Source organism: Talaromyces stipitatus, genomic scaffold (assembly GCF_000003125.1).
Source record: "Talaromyces stipitatus ATCC 10500 scf_1105507295523 genomic scaffold, whole genome shotgun sequence".
NCBI lineage: Eukaryota > Fungi > Ascomycota > Eurotiomycetes > Eurotiales > Trichocomaceae > Talaromyces > Talaromyces stipitatus.
Window position 1 is genome coordinate 2899510 of NW_002990113.1, and position 15941 is coordinate 2915450.

Consider the following 15941-nt stretch of genomic DNA (forward strand, 5'->3'; position numbering starts at 1 on the left):
ACAAAAGAAGATGTTTTGCCCCGTTGTGCTAGACTGAATAGTGCTTAGCTCTGGGACGGGATGTTGGGAAATCCGGGGTTACCTTGTTATGACTTGTTTGGGACTTGGAAGATAGTCCTGAATATGAATTGTCAGACTCACTACAATGGAAAATTGGTACGTCCGTAGCTTCTATCAAGTCGATATAGAGACTCTGATCGTCTATCCTCTGTATCTTGGATAAGCTCTTCCAGAACATCGTCCTCGGCGATTCGGTGCTCCGGGCGAATGGCGGCATCCATCACAGAAGTCGGAGTCAGGCCGCCTGTTAAATTTCAAGAACATAAGAATTATTTCAACACTGATAGATGCGAATCACGAGTATCGCTAGATAATATTCCCCTGACTAAGAGTAAGTCAAATCTAGATCGATCGTTGACAGTTCAAAAATTCAAAATCTCTGTATATCCCGTGATCGAAAGATACACGTGATATCACCCCACGTGGTCCGGCATTCAGGGGATAAACCCCTTCATATGCTCTTCTGTCTAGTTGAAGACTTATTCTTCGTATTGTTGAATTGTTGAAAAACTAGCACTTCACGGCTATCTACGTAATCACGAAGAAAATCCGGGGTAATCGACTCTAAAGTTTGGCTTTACCAATAAGCTACGGAACCAACTGACCTCTCATATCAAGCAAATCGTGAAATCCCTCATTACGATGTCGTTTCCATTGCTAACTGCATATTTTCCTTCCTCATCGAGTATCACCAAGATCGTTGCCCCACTGAGGGAAAAATAAACGAAGCCTGGAACATTCCTTTTTATATAATCATTACTTTCTATAAGGTAATGTTAATAATAGAAATCGACCACGCACAGCCTCAGGCTCTTTTACTGGATCAGTGAGACCGCCGGCGCCACAGGACCGCCTGCAGCTAAGGAGTAACATATTTGCGCCATTTTTCGTTTTTGTTATCTCAACTAGTTCAACTACGTCCGGAGTATGAGTCACATTAGGAACTGAGAAAGGGGGGTGTATCACCGTCTATCTACGTAACGTAGGACAGTCGGTGGAATGTGACCGTGCCGGTAGAGCCGGCAGAGGTACCGGCACGCCGATAGCATGCTAGATTCCGAAGTATCCAGATTCCGGTACTTGATAGAAAGACAGGACAGTACGTACGTAGACGCAGTTAAGCAATGGAGTGAATGAATACTTGCAACGAGTTTAGCGTACGAATTGAACGAACTCCTTGTAGAAACTCGGGACCATCCCTTGACAACCGACCAGCCAGATCCAATCGATCTGATCACCTGGGGTAATCCACTACGGACTATTCCGTAAAGGCGTATGCGGTCCTGACTTGATAGACTGCTAAATATGGAGATTTGACCCGCTGGAACGAATCTGGAGCAGCATTTGGTCAGCTGGTCTGGGGAGATTTGTCTGTTCGTGTCCCTCCGTGTGGCCACTGGCTAGTTAATGGCGGACGTAGATTCGTGATTCTGCAATTCAGGTCTGTCTGTAGAGGTCGGTGGTATGGTATATTCGTATTCATGAGAAGAGAATAATCGAGAGAGTCAGACCTGACAGAGAGGAAGGAAAAATAACTTATCAAGGGAAAAAAAAGGCCAGAAGTTGAAGAGATCCGTTCCTGACCGCATCTTGCCGCCTTACCGCCTTACCGCCTGCTGTGCGGGCGCTTTCTCTCTGTGACGTCTCCGCCAGCCCCGCCACTGTTGAGCAATGAGTCCTGCTCACTTCTTATTTATATCCATGAATCCCCTTGTCATTCACTCAATCAATTCATTCCGATTAATCATAACACGTGCCGATACACACAATCAATTCTCCTGCATGGCGTCCCTGTCGTCGTGAGACTCATCCAGCTCGTACTCGGATAACGCTCCCGGAAAGCTCCTCTAAGCCCTCACTTGCTGCCCTCTCGTGTTACACTTCCTATCCATTGGCCTCGATTGCAATCCTGCTATAACCCTGTTATCAGAGATAAGGACTGTTTGTTTGATTGTTTGACTGGTGAGCTCTCTTCTTCCCGGCTCCTTTCTTGTTTTTTGGGTCTTTCCTTGCTTATTCTCTTATCTCTCGTTCCATTGTATTGTTTGACCGCAAGTCCCCGGCTAACTGACAATTTCTCCGTCGTTAGAGCCTCCTGAAACTATATATACGTACATACGTGCCTGTTTCTAGAGACGTATTTTTTTTTTCTAGTTCTCTCGTACCGCATTGCCGCCTCCTGATTCTCGACGGTTTCACACACCGCTATGTCAATTGATCCTGCTTCGACACGTCCTCCTTCGGAGGGTCTACCCTCTCCTGCTGGAGTGAATGGCCACAGCAATGGCCTGTCAACTCCACAATTGGTTGTCGGTGGTAGTGGTTCCTCTGGTCCTGGAACCCCAATTGGGTTCCAGCGCTTTCCTCACAACAAACATCTCGACCATGTCATCAGAACGCCCGGTCGTCAACCCTCCCCGCAACCAGTGCACCTGGGACTGCCCGGCCACCATAGGGTCTTGTCAGAAGAAGGATCTGGCTATATTTCGGCCAAATTCGAAGGCAAACAGGAACAAATGGAGCAGGGTAAGCTCTTACGTTTTGTGCCCTAAGACCTGGACTAACTTTCACAGTCATGGACCGCTTGGAGGAAAAAGGGTTCTTCCCCAGTGATTTCGTTGTCTCAGAAACCACTTGGTTCTACAACATGCTCGGAATCGACGACATGTATTTCCAGACTGAATCTGTAGAATCCATAGTCACTCAGATCCTGTCCTTGTATGCAGCCAAAGTAGCTGCCTATGCCCGTGACGATAAGCGTTTGGAGATCCGTCTCGACAAGGAAGACGAAGACCATGCCGTCTACATTGATACCAGCAAACCTGGTGTGACCACCCTTGACGGCCCAAATTACGAGTCACGCATCGATTCCAAATACATCGACGGCTCTAGACCGGGAAGAAGTTATCGAGTCGAGAGTTTCCGCTCCACCAGCCCCTTACCAGGGGAGGATGCACAGCAACTGCGTTGTTACTTTGTCTACAAATGCCAGTTCGCCAACCCTAATCCAGACCCCGATGAGACCAACATCGAGATCATCGGCGAGAAGCGCTTTCTCCAAAAGGCAACTGCAAACACTAAGGCCATCTATCAAGAGGTCATCTCTAATGCGGTCTCCCGAACCGGTCCTGTTATCGAAGTCTTTGACATTGAGAACAGCCGTGAAAAACGTTTGGTTGTGGCTTATCGCCAAGGATCTGCCATGGGCATTTTCAGCGCCCTGTCTGATCTCTACCATTACTACCGATTGACCAGCTCGAGGAAGTACCTCGAGAGCTTTTCTAACGGAATCAACGTCATCTCGCTCTACCTGAGACCCGTCTCTAATGAGATTTCGCAAAAGTATCCCCCCATTGAAGCTGCCATCCACCAGATTGTGAAGGAAGTCTCTCTTTTGTACTGTGTACCGCAAAACCGTTTCCAGAATCACTTTGCTTCTGGCCGGCTGAGTCTGCAAGAGACTATTTATTCTCATTGTGCCTGGGTCTTTATCCAACAATTCCTGAATCGTCTTGGGTCCGAGTATACTTCGTTGACGGCACTTTTGGACTCTAGCAACAGCGTACATGCAGAGCTTTTGGCCAAGATTAAGAAACGACTCCGTACTGAGACGTTTACGTCGGATTATATCTTTGAGATTATTAACAAATACCCAGATCTCATTCACAAGCTCTACCTCGATTTTGCCAGCACTCATTACGTGCAGACTGGAGACCCGCAGGATGATTTCCTGCCTACACTTAGTTATTTGCGTTTGCAAGTCGATGAAATCTTGGACGATGCCAAACTCAAAGAAATTATCAGCCGAACTGCGGTCAACGAGCACGACGAGATGGTGATGACCGCTTTCCGGACCTTCAACAGAGCCATCTTGAAGACAAACTTCTACACCCCAACAAAGGTGGCACTGAGTTTCCGTCTGCATCCCGACTTTTTGCCAGAGCATGAGTACCCACAACGTCTATACGGCATGTTCCTTGTGATCAGTTCCGAGTTCAGAGGTTTCCACCTCCGTTTCCGCGACATTGCTCGCGGTGGAATTCGCATTGTTAAGAGTAGAAACAAAGAATCTTACGGTATTAATGCTCGGTCTTTGTTTGATGAAAACTACAACCTTGCCAATACGCAACAGCGTAAGAATAAGGATATTCCCGAAGGTGGTGCCAAAGGTGTCATCCTTCTTGATGTCGACCATCAAGACAAAGCTCGTGTGGCGTTTGAGAAGTATATCGACAGTATTCTCGATCTTCTTATCCCACCAACCAGTCCTGGTATCAAAGATCCCATCGTCGATCTTCACGGAAAGGACGAGATTCTTTTCATGGGCCCCGATGAGAACACGGCAGATCTTGTTGACTGGGCTACTGAGCATGCCAGGAAACGAGGCGCGCCGTGGTGGAAGTCTTTCTTCACAGGAAAGAGTCCTAGACTGGGCGGTATCCCCCACGATGCTTATGGCATGACCACTCTTTCTGTGCGTCAGTATGTCCTCGGTATCTACCGCAAATTGAACATCGACCCTTCCACCGTCAAGAAGTTGCAGACTGGTGGTCCCGATGGTGATCTGGGATCCAACGAAATTTTGCTCGGAAACGAAAATTACATAGCAATTGTAGATGGATCTGGTGTGCTTGTCGATCCCAACGGATTGGACCGCGATGAGTTGGTGAAACTCGCAAAGAAACGAGTCATGATTTCACAGTACGATCTGTCAAAGCTATCAGCTCAAGGCTACCGTGTCCTTGTGGAAGATTCAAACGTGAAGCTTCCTTCGGGCGAAGTTGTCAACAACGGCATGCTTTTCCGAAACACATTCCATCTCCGAAAGGAATCCCAAGTGGATCTTTTTGTTCCTTGTGGAGGACGACCAGAGTCGATTGACTTGAGCACTGTGAACAAACTGATTGTAAACGGCAAATCGGTGATTCCGTACATTGTCGAAGGGGCTAACCTTTTTATTACGCAAGATGCGAAGCTTCGATTGGAAAAGGCAGGCTGCATCTTGTACAAAGATGCGTCAGCTAACAAGGGTGGTGTGACATCCTCGTCACTCGAAGTCTTGGCCTCATTGTCGTTGGACGACAAGGAATTCGTCCAGAACATGTGTGTTGCTGAAGATGGAACCGTACCCGCCTTCTACCAGGAATACGTGAAGGAAGTACAGGAAATCATCAAACGCAATGCCACCTTGGAATTTGAGGCGATATGGCTTGAACACGAACGCACAGGACTGTTGCGTAGTGTGCTCAGCGACAGATTGAGTCTGGCTATTACGAACCTCGACGAGGAGTTGCAAAAGACATCGTTGTGGAATAATGTCCAATTGCGCCGCAAGGTTTTGGAAGATGCTCTTCCACGACTACTCTTGGAGAAGGTTGGACTTGATACGATATTGACTCGGGTATGTTCTTCCTCGCTTAGATGCATTTATATCTGACTAATAACTTTTAAGGTACCGGAAAACTATCTCCGATCAATCTTTGGCAGTTATTTGGCTAGTCGTTTCGTGTACGAATACGGCAGTAACCCAAGCCAATTTGCATTCTTTGATTTGTAAGTCTTCGTTCCCGAGGCAAGACTTCTTTTACTAATCTGTCTTCCAGCATGTCGAAAAAGTTCTCTTCCCAACTGTTGAATTCGAAATGATCTCATTTCATGACTTATTGTCATCTCTAGCATCAATTATCTTTATAATCGGGATCCATCGTCGTCCTACCATTAGGACGAGCGTCATTTTGGCCTTTTCGCATGGGATGAGGAGAAACAATTGCTTTTGGGGAAAAGGTCTGCATAAACCATCAATCAATTACTTGTAATAAACCAATTGGCCAGAGTGTGTGTGTTGTGTGTGTACTAATGTTTCTACTTTTGTTTCATGTCTAGCCTGTTTTTGATATCAGCTGTATTACCTATCCTACTATTCTATTTTCTGTCGGAATTAGATATTATACATGTCTTGAAATGCAGCAGGCCCATTTCGGAATCTTTCCTATCATTATCTCCGTAACGGATCTCCAATCCAGGCTCTAAGCATGAATATTCTTCTCATCTGAATGATTCATATCCCATTCAATCATACAACCAGTCTATACACATACATTTATCTAGGACCCATCAGGGTTGATTACAACATCGCAGCCAAATCATCCTCAAACCCCTGAAGCCGCAATCCCGTTTCCGTCTCGGTTCGAGGCAGGTTTTCCAATTCTTGCCAGACTGTCGGATGGGTTTCTACGGTCCATTGTTGGATTCCCTCTTTGGCGTATTCGTGGGCGCAGGAGTTGTATATTCTTGCGATCCTGTTGAAATATCAGCAAAAAGGGAAGAATGAAGTGAGACGAAAGGGTGGGGTGGTTACATGTCTTTATCAAGCCGTTGACCGATTTTGTTTTCCGTCTGTTCCAACGCTTCAATTGCTAGTTCATGCTCACCCTGCGCTGCAAGAGCCTTGATATAAGCAAGATACAACCCGCGATCCAACGGAATCTCCAACGCGGTAATCTTGGTAAGCATTTTATTCGCTTCCGCGACACCATTAGGAGCTGATTCGCATGCTCGGAAAAAAATTATTAATGTATTTTGGGAGGGCCCTTCGTCCGAACGTAAAATCTCGCGGAATTCGTCCATTGCTTCCTCTGAGCGTTCGCATGCTGCGAGGGCGAGCATGACGGAGTTGCGGACGCGAGTGGTGATTTCGATGTCGACGTCGACTTTGAGCATGTTGCGGATTAGTTTGGTGTTATCCCAGGCTGTGGCTCGGGCAAGACCCAGGAAACATGTTATGTATGCTTCGGGTGTTGGACGTTGGGCTGGTGTTGGGGCATGTCGCATGTGTCCAAAGACTTGACATGCTTCCTCGACCATGCCACGTGTGAAAAAAAGGTCCATGATTTCGACTCTGCGTTCGGCGGAGATTTCGGGGAAGGCGATTCGAAGAAGGTCATATGCTTCCCAGACTTCTTCGTTTTCTTGTTCCGTGTCCCGGATGAAATCTACCAGCGCATTTTGAATTAATGGCCGCTCGTTGCGCATTGAATAGGACCCTATACGAGGTCGCAACAGCTGCGAAAGCGCTTCCCAGTCATGACGATAGGCCAATGCGCGACTCAAGACAGTGAGGATTTCTGGCTCTAGCTGTATCCCGTCCTGGAGAAGTGGATCTAGAAGTTTAGAGACTTGGTCAAATGCCTCGTCATTATTCGGAGATGAGCATAGCATCTTGATAAGGCGGTATCTCATTCGCAGGGCGATATTGGCGGATGCCTCGCTCTCGTCAAGTTCGTTCAATGCTTTGACGGTCCCATCGATGTCTGAATCTTGTATGCGCGGCTCTAATTCGAGGAGAAGTTGCGTTTCTGAATTCGACTCCAAGCCCCATGTGGAAATCAGACTGGAATAATCGACAGCAAGGCTTTTGTTTCCGGTTACGTACGCGTACCGAATTAAATCGTTGACACAAGAGATGGACAGCCCTTCGCGAACAGAAGGATCCTTTAAACACCAATTATTGAGCTCCCGATCCAAGCCTTGTGCATCTTTACCATTTGCAGCTGCTATCAACAAAAAGATATCTCGAGTCTCTGCACTTGGGGAATGAACAGACAGTCGATTAATAAGTTCGTCTGCACCGGGCTTGTCATCATTGAGAATGTAAGCTCTTGCAACGGCACTTGTAGCAGTAACAGTCGGTTCACCTGCTGGTAAAGGACAGTCATGCATGATTTTAGCAGCGGCAAGTTGACCCTGCTCGAGGAGAGTAATCACCAAATCTTGATGTTGCTGCGGAGTAAGAGTGAAATAACCACCCATGTCCCAGTCCTGCACCGCTTGTACAAGTTCGGTCGCATTCTGATCCAAAGCCATGCCGTGTAGTATCCAAAGCCAAGGCGAACCCTGGGCATCAACGTCCGGCCATTGTTGTACCTTGGGCCACTCCTTCACAAGTGCTGTTCGTGCTTGGTAGGGGTTGCCGTAAAATGCATTAATCCGAATCCAAGCAAGAAAAGCACCACTGCTGATCTCACTTGATTCATCTGTAGCTGCGGCAGATAATACACGGTAGGCGTTGTTTGCTATCCGACGGATGTATTGATGAGAATTGCCGTGGCAGTTCGCTTGCGAAAGAACGTAAAGAGTGAGCTCCATGAAATCCTTCGACTCGATGATTTCGAATCCCTTGCTGTCCACGTCTCCGTCTCCCTTGTGCTTTCGAAGATAGTCATAAGTCGTTACAAGTTGCTTGGCATGAAACTCCGTTATGATCCCAGGTTCTTCAGCTCTTGCCTCAAAGAACTTTTGATATGCTTTGCAGAGAGCGTTAAATGATGGCGCTCTTCCGTTGGTGATCTTTGCTTTCGACAGTTCACTCATGGTCTGGAGTCCAACTTCGGAAGCTGGGACTTCCGCGGTTTTGGTTGCAGAAGTAAACGAGAAAAAAGTTCGTGACTGGCCATACTTGTTGTTGTATGCTCTCCGGGGATGATACAGCGTCGATGGCGAGTAGAGTCGACATTGTCGAGGCGAAAAACACACAGGTTCATTGTTGAGGAGAGCACGGAAAACGCGTCGTGTAAGGTAAGAGGATTGCATCTTCCGTTATGGAGGTGGCGCATGTGCGACGCCTTATTTTTCCTGCTTGAACTATCGATTAAACTATATCATCATTGATTTCCAAGCTTCAATTGATCAGCAAGTGGCTATTGTCGAGCAATTCAAGATGTAGAAGCTGCGATGATCAAGTCGCTGTGATTGCAGCCTTTAACTGGCGGCTTGGCGTTGGTGGAGAACTTCCGCGCCGGAGAAATTTGAGCTTCTTGTTCTAACCTTCATAAGGGTCAATTGAACATCCAGTCCTCTCCAGACTCAAACAGAATAGATACAGCATGTCTCTCAGCCTCTTTACACAATCAGGGAACTCCCTGCTACAACGGGGCCTCAATTTGCTCGCTCCGGTCTCCTGTCGATGGGCTTCCACAACCCCCAGCAACACTCAGCCGAATAACATTCAGCGAACAGCTTTTCCTACACCAACGCGAAGCACACCGCCGTCATCGAGTATGTTGCCTTTTCTTCAATTAGTCGATATTTATTTCTAAGAAAGAATCATAGGATCGAAAGCACTAGCACTCGGCAGACGTCAGCGAATCACGCAGCGAACTAGGATCATGGAGGAGACGAGAAACCAGAATGAAGGTCGCACCCTGGAGAAATTCCAAACCAGAGAATGGACGCAAGGCGATCTTTATTCTCCGCACGATTTGAGCCCCAGTGAGATGAAGAAGTGGTCGAAGCGCTGGAGTCCGTCGAGCGATGCTTTTGATGCATTGAACATCAACCCTCTCGAGCATTATAAGGTAAAGAAAGACAAGTCATTGTCTTACGAGGGATCGATCAATCGACTAACGTATACTATATTAGAACTTCTCCATTATGTCCGAATATATGACTCCAATGGGTCGGATAAAGCATCGCTCAGCTACAGGTCTACGACCCGTCAATCAACGAAAGATTGCAAAGGCAATCCGTCGAGCCATTGGAGTCGGCCTGATGCCCAGTGTCCACCAACATCCTGAGATTATTGCGATAGAGACGAGAAGCAGGGGTCCCAAAGGAGGATACAATTTCTAGATGGGTGGTCTATATGTACTTTGAAACAGCGGCGCGCGGGATACGTTTGAAATATGTACTATATGGGAAGTTCATCCTGGTTTTAGCTTGTATACAGGGAATCTAAATTCAGATGCATAAGGCACTCTCTTTAATGTTGTCTTCGGAATGGTTTTGCCTGGAGTGACGACACCCCCACATGTCCGGGCCTCTTACTTGCTATTTACTCCTCTACACCTCACTCACACTCAGACAACAACTAAATAGAAAAAGAACAGTTTGGTTTTGATTGATTCACAATGTCTTTGACGAACGGTAATTATACATCAACTGCAAACTGTGTGATCGAGTTTCTGACTTGTTTACAGAGCAGATTTGGGCTCCCAGCCCCTCCACCACACGCGGTCAACCCACCCAGCTGTCCTCTGATGCGAAAGGCGAAAAGCTGGCATATGCGGTAGATACAAATCTTACATGCTGGTTTAGATAATTAAACTAATCACTTCGGCTTGTCTACAGTCAAACAAATCCATATTCATTCGCTCAATTGACAACCCCGCAGTTGCCAGGCAATATACTGAACACAAAGCGCAAGCCACTGTCGCACGATTCTCGCCATCGGGCTTCTACGTTGCCAGTGGAGATGCTGCAGGTACGGTAAAGGTTTGGGACTGTGTAGGAGAAGGTATTACAAAGGGCGACTATTCAATTGTCAACGGTCGAATCAACGACATTGCATGGGACGGCGATTCTCAGCGCATCATCGCTGTAGGAGACGGAAAACAGAGATACGGTCATTGCTTCACCTGGGATAGTGGGAATAGTGTTGGCGAGATATATGGCCATACGCAGCCCATCAATTCCGTTTCCATCAGACAGCAACGCCCTTTGAGAGCAGCCGCAGCCGGAGACGACAAGACCCTAGTCTTCTACCATGGTGTGCCCTTTAAGTTTAATACCGGAATCAGGGATAAACACACCAATTATATATATGGGGTTGCCTTTAGCCCCGATGGCTCTCAGCTAGTGAGTGTTGGTGGTGACCGTCGCATATGGTTATACGACGGCAAGACTGGCGAGCCGAAAGCCTCAATTGGGGAAGGAGAACACAAGGGCAGTATCTTTGGCGTATCATGGTCCAAAGATTCTCGAAAGTTTGCGACAGCCAGTGCTGACAGGACCGTTAAGCTGTGGGACGTTGAAGCTGGCAAGATTACTCAGACTTGGGATTTGAGCAGCGAAGGTGCTGTCAATCCACTGGATCAACAAGTTGGTGTTGTTATTCCGCCAGGACGAAGTGATGGTCTTGTTATCAGTTTATCCCTAAGCGGCAATCTGAACTACCTGGTAGAGGGGTCTCCTCAACCCCGACAAGTCTTGAAAAGCCATCAGAAGAACATCACAGCACTTACACGGTTCAGCGCAGATGACGGTAAAGAAACACTCTGGACTGGTAGCTTCGAGGGCCGAGTTTGCAGCTGGGATGTGGCAACGGGGACTGCAGACACGGTTGATGGAGACAATCATACAAACTACATTGCCGGTTTGACCAGCACTCAAGAAGGCAAGGGCAGGATCTACAGTGTCGGCTGGGACGACACTCTTAGATCTGCAGACGTTGCGGCAAAAACATATACAGGAACCTCGACCAAATTGTCCGCCCAGCCAAAGGGCGTTGCCACTGCCGGAAAGCTCGTCCTGGTTGCAAGCTCGGAGAGCATTGATATCTACCAAGACAGCAACAAATCCGGCACATTCAAAGCGCGGGCTGATGTGACCGCAGTCGCTGCTCACGAAAACACCGTTGCATTTGGCAGCGAAGATTTGAAAGTACACATCGGATCAGTCACATCATCGGCAATCACACCAGAGGTAGAAATCAAAGCGTCACGTAACCCAGTTTCAACCCTGTCGTTCTCCCCGGATGGCAGTCTTTTGGCTGTCGGTGACTCTCGCGGCAAAATTTCCGTATTCAAGACGAAAGATGGAAGCTTAGTCACTGACCGCTGGACCGCTCATACTTCTCGCATAACATCTATTGCATGGAATAGCACGGGAACCCATGTTGTCAGTGGAGCACTCGATACAAATATCTTTATTTGGAGTCTGGCGAAGCCTGGAGACTGGATTGAGGCCAAGAATGCCCATAAAGAAGGTGTAACTGGAGTCGCTTGGATTGCAGATGAGACCAAAATCGCGTCAGCAGGAACTGATGCTGCTATCAAGATTTGGAAGGCTGAAGGTCTGCCTTAGCCGTCGGTAGTCTCTGCTGTTCGAAAATTTTGATATGAACTACGAAAGCGTTTTTTTTTTTTTTTTTTTCTTTCCAGAACTGCTGAACAAAAACTCAAGATCAGTCCAAAGCATCAGAAGTAGCGGCTATGCATAATATAAAAATTAATAAAAAAAAAAAAAAAAAATCACAGAATCAGATGGTAGAATCAGTGTCTCTTTTTTGGACAGCTGCGTGAGGGGCACAGCTGAAAAGAAGCTATGACTTTTGACTTCCCTGACAACCCCGACAGCTGAACATGCTCGACAACTACCTCAGCATATATCTACTGGTAGTCTGACCAGCTTTATGACAGATTATAATACTCGGCGTTCGTTGGACAGCGCGAGGAGGGTTGTCCGGCCAAATCGAACACAATGAGCTCCTCCACACCTGATCGGACAGCCTCCTCCGATTCCCGCGCTCGCCGGTTCAAGGTAAGCCGCCATTTCTGGAATATAGCTATACCCTCGAAATTCTCAACTAACATGCGGTCTTTTCGATCTAGCTCCGACAGGCGACGTTCATTCTGCCTCGTACAGGCCAGCGCTTGAAAGGGTTAGTGAACCTGGTGAAATCGGGAAGTCGCGATGGCGGCACTGCTGCTGCCCAAGAAGATGGCGACGAGGAGGAGCAACGTCCTCTCCTCGACGGCGACTCCTCCGAGTCCTCTTCCACTCCTTTGCAACGGCCTCTACTACCGAACGAGATGGCAAACGCTGCTTCCTACAAAATACTAGGCTTGCGGGATAAAGTGTATGCATTCGCGGTTTCAGAGCATGGAAAGGGTGTCTTCAAGTTTGGTCTGGCTTATTTGTTGGGCTCTTTGGCGACATTCATCCCCTTTATCTCGTCGTTTCTAGGTCATCAAGATGGGAAACATGTTGTTGCGACGATCACGGTTTATTTCCACCCAGCTCGTTCTAGAGGAAGCATGCTCAAGGCTTTGATCTGCGCTATTCTCGCATTTCTTTATACAACCTTTCTATCTGTCACCAGCATGTGCGTCTCCATGTTCTTCGACAATCTTGACTTGCTTGTGATTGGACATATTATAGTTCTGGTTATCTTTTGCGGTGGTGGGTTTGCGTTTATTGGATGGACGAAGCAGAGGCTCAACGACCCTCTCGTCAACGTTGCATGCTCTCTCGCTTCCCTCTCTACGACGACAATTCTGACGAAAGAAGGCGCAGTGCAAAAGGGCGATCTATCATTTGTTAAAATATCGCAGACTCTCAAGATGCTGATTATGGGTGTCTGCGCGGCTATGGCAGTATCATTCCTGATCTTTCCCATATCGGCGAGGAAGAAGCTCCGGTCGAATATGACGACAATGACAAGCACCCTCGCAATTATGCTTGGCTACGTGACCGAAAGCTTTATCACCGGATCCGACGAAGAAATGTATACAGCGCCTTTTACCAGTGCGTCTGCACAGAACAAGAGAAGCTACGTTATCCTGGATAAATTGGTCAAAGAAGCCAAACTTGAGCACTATGTCGCAGGTACGGAGAGGGAGTATCGCCTGGAAAAGAGACTTGTCCGATGCGTTCAAGATATCAACCAGAATATGGGCGGCTTGCAGAGTGCGGCAACTTTACAATTTCAACTTCTGAAGCAGACTCAACAGGGCCCAAGCATCTTCTCACCGAGTCATAACATTCTTACACGTAAGAACAGCTCAACAAGTTATCCCGGTATCTGGTCCGTGTTTGAAGACTCGGCAAATCTCACACCATTGGGAGAGCCAGAGGAGGCGGATCTCACAGCGGAATCTCAGACAATACATGCCACCCCATCACCGCAGCGCATGTTTGAAGTCTTTATTGAACATTTGGGGCCATCTATGGTAAGACTAAAGACGTCTCTGACAACTAAACCATCACTAACGTACTACCCTAGCAATCATTTGCATTCACCCTCAAGGAGATTCTACAGGAGATACCTTTTGGTCCAGGTCCAGATCATAACGTATCATTCAATACCAAGTTCCATGGTAGTCTTGATCGTGCCTTAAAACTGTACCGCGACGCTAGAGAAGCGGCTTTGACCTCGGTCTACCGAGAACGAGACTTTGCCAAAATTCAATCTCCTGATGTGGAAGCGGACCTCGAGGAAGTGTCTGCTAGCTGCGGTCATTTTAGTTTTACTTTGATGGAGTTCGGAGAACAGTTGAAAGATCTCCTCCAGATCCTGGACGAGTTGAAGCTTGAATGTGAGGAACGACCTCAGGGCTTGACGTGGAATTGGTTGAAGTTTTGGCGAGTCTTTAAAAGTTCACATCCGGAACCTTCAAGCAATGGTAAGTCTACCGACAGTCAAAATCCATGCAAACTGCTGATACGCTTTAGAATATTCAAATCTGGCACTCACGAGCTCAAGCCGTCCATCCCTCAGGAAAAGACATTCGTCGTTGGAGGGTGGCTACACGGACGACATTCGCCTTCAGAATAAGGTCACCTACCGAGTCTGGAAATCTCTGGGCTTTTTACGGCGTGACGAGACGAAATACGCTGTTAAAGTTGGTGCTGGTGCTGCTATGTATGCTCTGCCATCTTTTATTCCTCTGACGAGGCCTGTGTTTACGGCGTGGAGAGGCGAATGGGGTCTTGTCTCGTACATGTTGGTCTGCTCTATGACTATAGGGGCATCCAACACCACTGGGTACGCCCGATTCCTCGGTACATGTCTTGGTGCCTGTTGCTCGATAGCTTCCTGGTATGTGTCGGGTGGGAATGTTTTTGCTCTTGCCTTTTTAGGCTGGCTTATGGCCACGTGGACCGCCTATATCATTCTGGTCAAAGGCCAAGGACCCATGGGACGATTCATTATGCTCACATACAATCTGTCGGTTCTATATGCTTACTCACTGTCTGCTAATGACAATGATCACGACGACGATGAAGGTGGTGCTCATCCTATTATCACGGAGATTGCACTTCACCGTGTGGTTGCAGTCTTGTCTGGCTGTATCTGGGGGATCATAGTCACACGAGTCATCTGGCCGATTAGTGCAAGAGCAAAATTAAAGGATGGTCTGAGCCTTCTCTGGCTGCAGATGAGTTTGATCTGGAAACGTGATCCATTATCAATGATGATCAATGGCAAACCCGTTATTCCATATCTGACTCCCCGCGAAAAACTGCAAATCGAGCGCTTCATCCAGAATTTGGAATCATTACAGGTTGCAGCCAAATCAGAATTCGAACTAAGAGGCCCCTTTCCTGAAGTGGCGTATCGAAATATCATTAATCGAACAAGAAGCATGCTAAACGCATTCTATTCTATGAATATGGAGATTTTGAAAAATCTCACGGCCTCGGAGGGCGAGATAAGTTTGCTTCAGTACACGACCCAAGAGCGTGTGCAACTGTCATCTCGTATCAGTCATTTGCTGTCAGGTAAGTGCTTCGTTGACACAGTCTGTTGAATCTTCTAACTGGAACCTTAGTGCTTGCATCTTCAATGAAGCTCGAGTATCCTCTGAATGATGCTCTGCCAAGCATACAACACGCGCGAGACAGACTATTAGCTCGTATATTTCACTATCGTCTCGAAACCGAATCATCACTGCGTACCACCGACAGCGATTATGCACTACTCTATGCCTACGGTGCGTTCTCCTTTAATTAGTTGACATAACTAAAACCTGAGTGCTAACTTGAGTTCAACAGTCTTGGTGACGGGTCAATTAGGAAGTGAGATTATTGAGCTTGTAAACGAAATCAGCATCCTGTTTGGGGTATTGAATGAGGATGTCATTGAGCTCCAATAGCTTTATAGTTAGAGTAGTATTGTACATAACCACAATAGCATATACGGAGTACTTCTGAATATGATCCCTTGAATATGTCTACATTTGCTGCCCACCCGTACAGAATATTTAAAAGCAGAAGAGGCTCAACATGACAAACCATATTTATTCTCAAATATAGACATCTGCGAACAAGTGACGCAGCGAACTAACTAATACGTACCGAATGCGGGCGGCGATAGAGCCGAA

General features: G+C 47.2%; 5 protein-coding genes across 5 annotated transcripts, besides 2 other annotated features; 4 read left to right on the forward strand and 1 right to left on the reverse strand.

Moving 5' to 3' along the window:
- Positions 1–2267: 2267 nt before the first annotated feature.
- On the forward strand, positions 2268–6385 carry TSTA_069950 (NAD dependent glutamate dehydrogenase, putative; the record flags this gene model as incomplete). The annotated part of the gene is made up of 4 exons (XM_002340927.1): positions 2268–2586; positions 2634–5461; positions 5513–5613; positions 5664–6385. The coding sequence occupies 4 exons, from the start codon at positions 2268–2270 to the stop codon at positions 5704–5706; spliced, it is 3291 nt and encodes a 1096-aa protein (XP_002340968.1). The 3' UTR covers positions 5707–6385.
- Positions 5664–8430, reverse strand: TSTA_069960 (mitochondrial respiratory complex I chaperone (Cia84), putative; the record flags this gene model as incomplete). The annotated part of the gene is made up of 2 exons (XM_002340928.1): positions 5664–6359; positions 6419–8430. The coding sequence occupies 2 exons, from the start codon at positions 8428–8430 to the stop codon at positions 6185–6187; spliced, it is 2187 nt and encodes a 728-aa protein (XP_002340969.1). The 3' UTR covers positions 5664–6184.
- Positions 8431–8880: 450 nt separating this feature from the next.
- TSTA_069970 (mitochondrial 37S ribosomal protein RSM18) lies at positions 8881–9816 on the forward strand. Its single transcript, XM_002340929.1, has 3 exons — positions 8881–9114; positions 9169–9413; positions 9478–9816. Exons 1-3 carry the CDS (start codon positions 8943–8945, stop codon positions 9685–9687), a joined length of 627 nt encoding a protein of 208 aa, XP_002340970.1. The 5' UTR covers positions 8881–8942; the 3' UTR covers positions 9688–9816.
- Positions 9817–9914: 98 nt separating this feature from the next.
- On the forward strand, positions 9915–11919 carry TSTA_069980 (actin cortical patch component, putative; the record flags this gene model as incomplete). The annotated part of the gene is made up of 3 exons (XM_002340930.1): positions 9915–9981; positions 10035–10123; positions 10186–11919. The coding sequence occupies exons 1-3, from the start codon at positions 9966–9968 to the stop codon at positions 11917–11919; spliced, it is 1839 nt and encodes a 612-aa protein (XP_002340971.1). The 5' UTR covers positions 9915–9965.
- A 50-nt stretch (positions 11920–11969) lies between these two features.
- Positions 11970–11992: a microsatellite.
- A 59-nt stretch (positions 11993–12051) lies between these two features.
- Positions 12052–12087: a sequence feature (AT_rich).
- Positions 12088–12315: 228 nt separating this feature from the next.
- On the forward strand, positions 12316–15929 carry TSTA_069990 (uncharacterized protein; the record flags this gene model as incomplete). The annotated part of the gene is made up of 6 exons (XM_002340931.1): positions 12316–12375; positions 12447–13787; positions 13841–14240; positions 14290–15339; positions 15390–15551; positions 15613–15929. 6 exons carry the CDS (start codon positions 12316–12318, stop codon positions 15711–15713), a joined length of 3114 nt encoding a protein of 1037 aa, XP_002340972.1. The 3' UTR covers positions 15714–15929.
- Between the last annotated feature and the right edge of the window lie 12 nt (positions 15930–15941).

Coding starts and splice junctions, on each gene's coding strand:
- TSTA_069970 (XM_002340929.1), top strand. CDS start 8,943: ATGTCTCTCAGCCTCTTTACACAATCAGGGAACTCCCTGCTACAACGG. Junction 9,115..9,168: donor AAGCACACCGCCGTCATCGA/GTATGTTGCCTT, acceptor AAAGAATCATAG/GATCGAAAGCACTAGCACTC. Junction 9,414..9,477: donor ACCCTCTCGAGCATTATAAG/GTAAAGAAAGAC, acceptor ATACTATATTAG/AACTTCTCCATTATGTCCGA.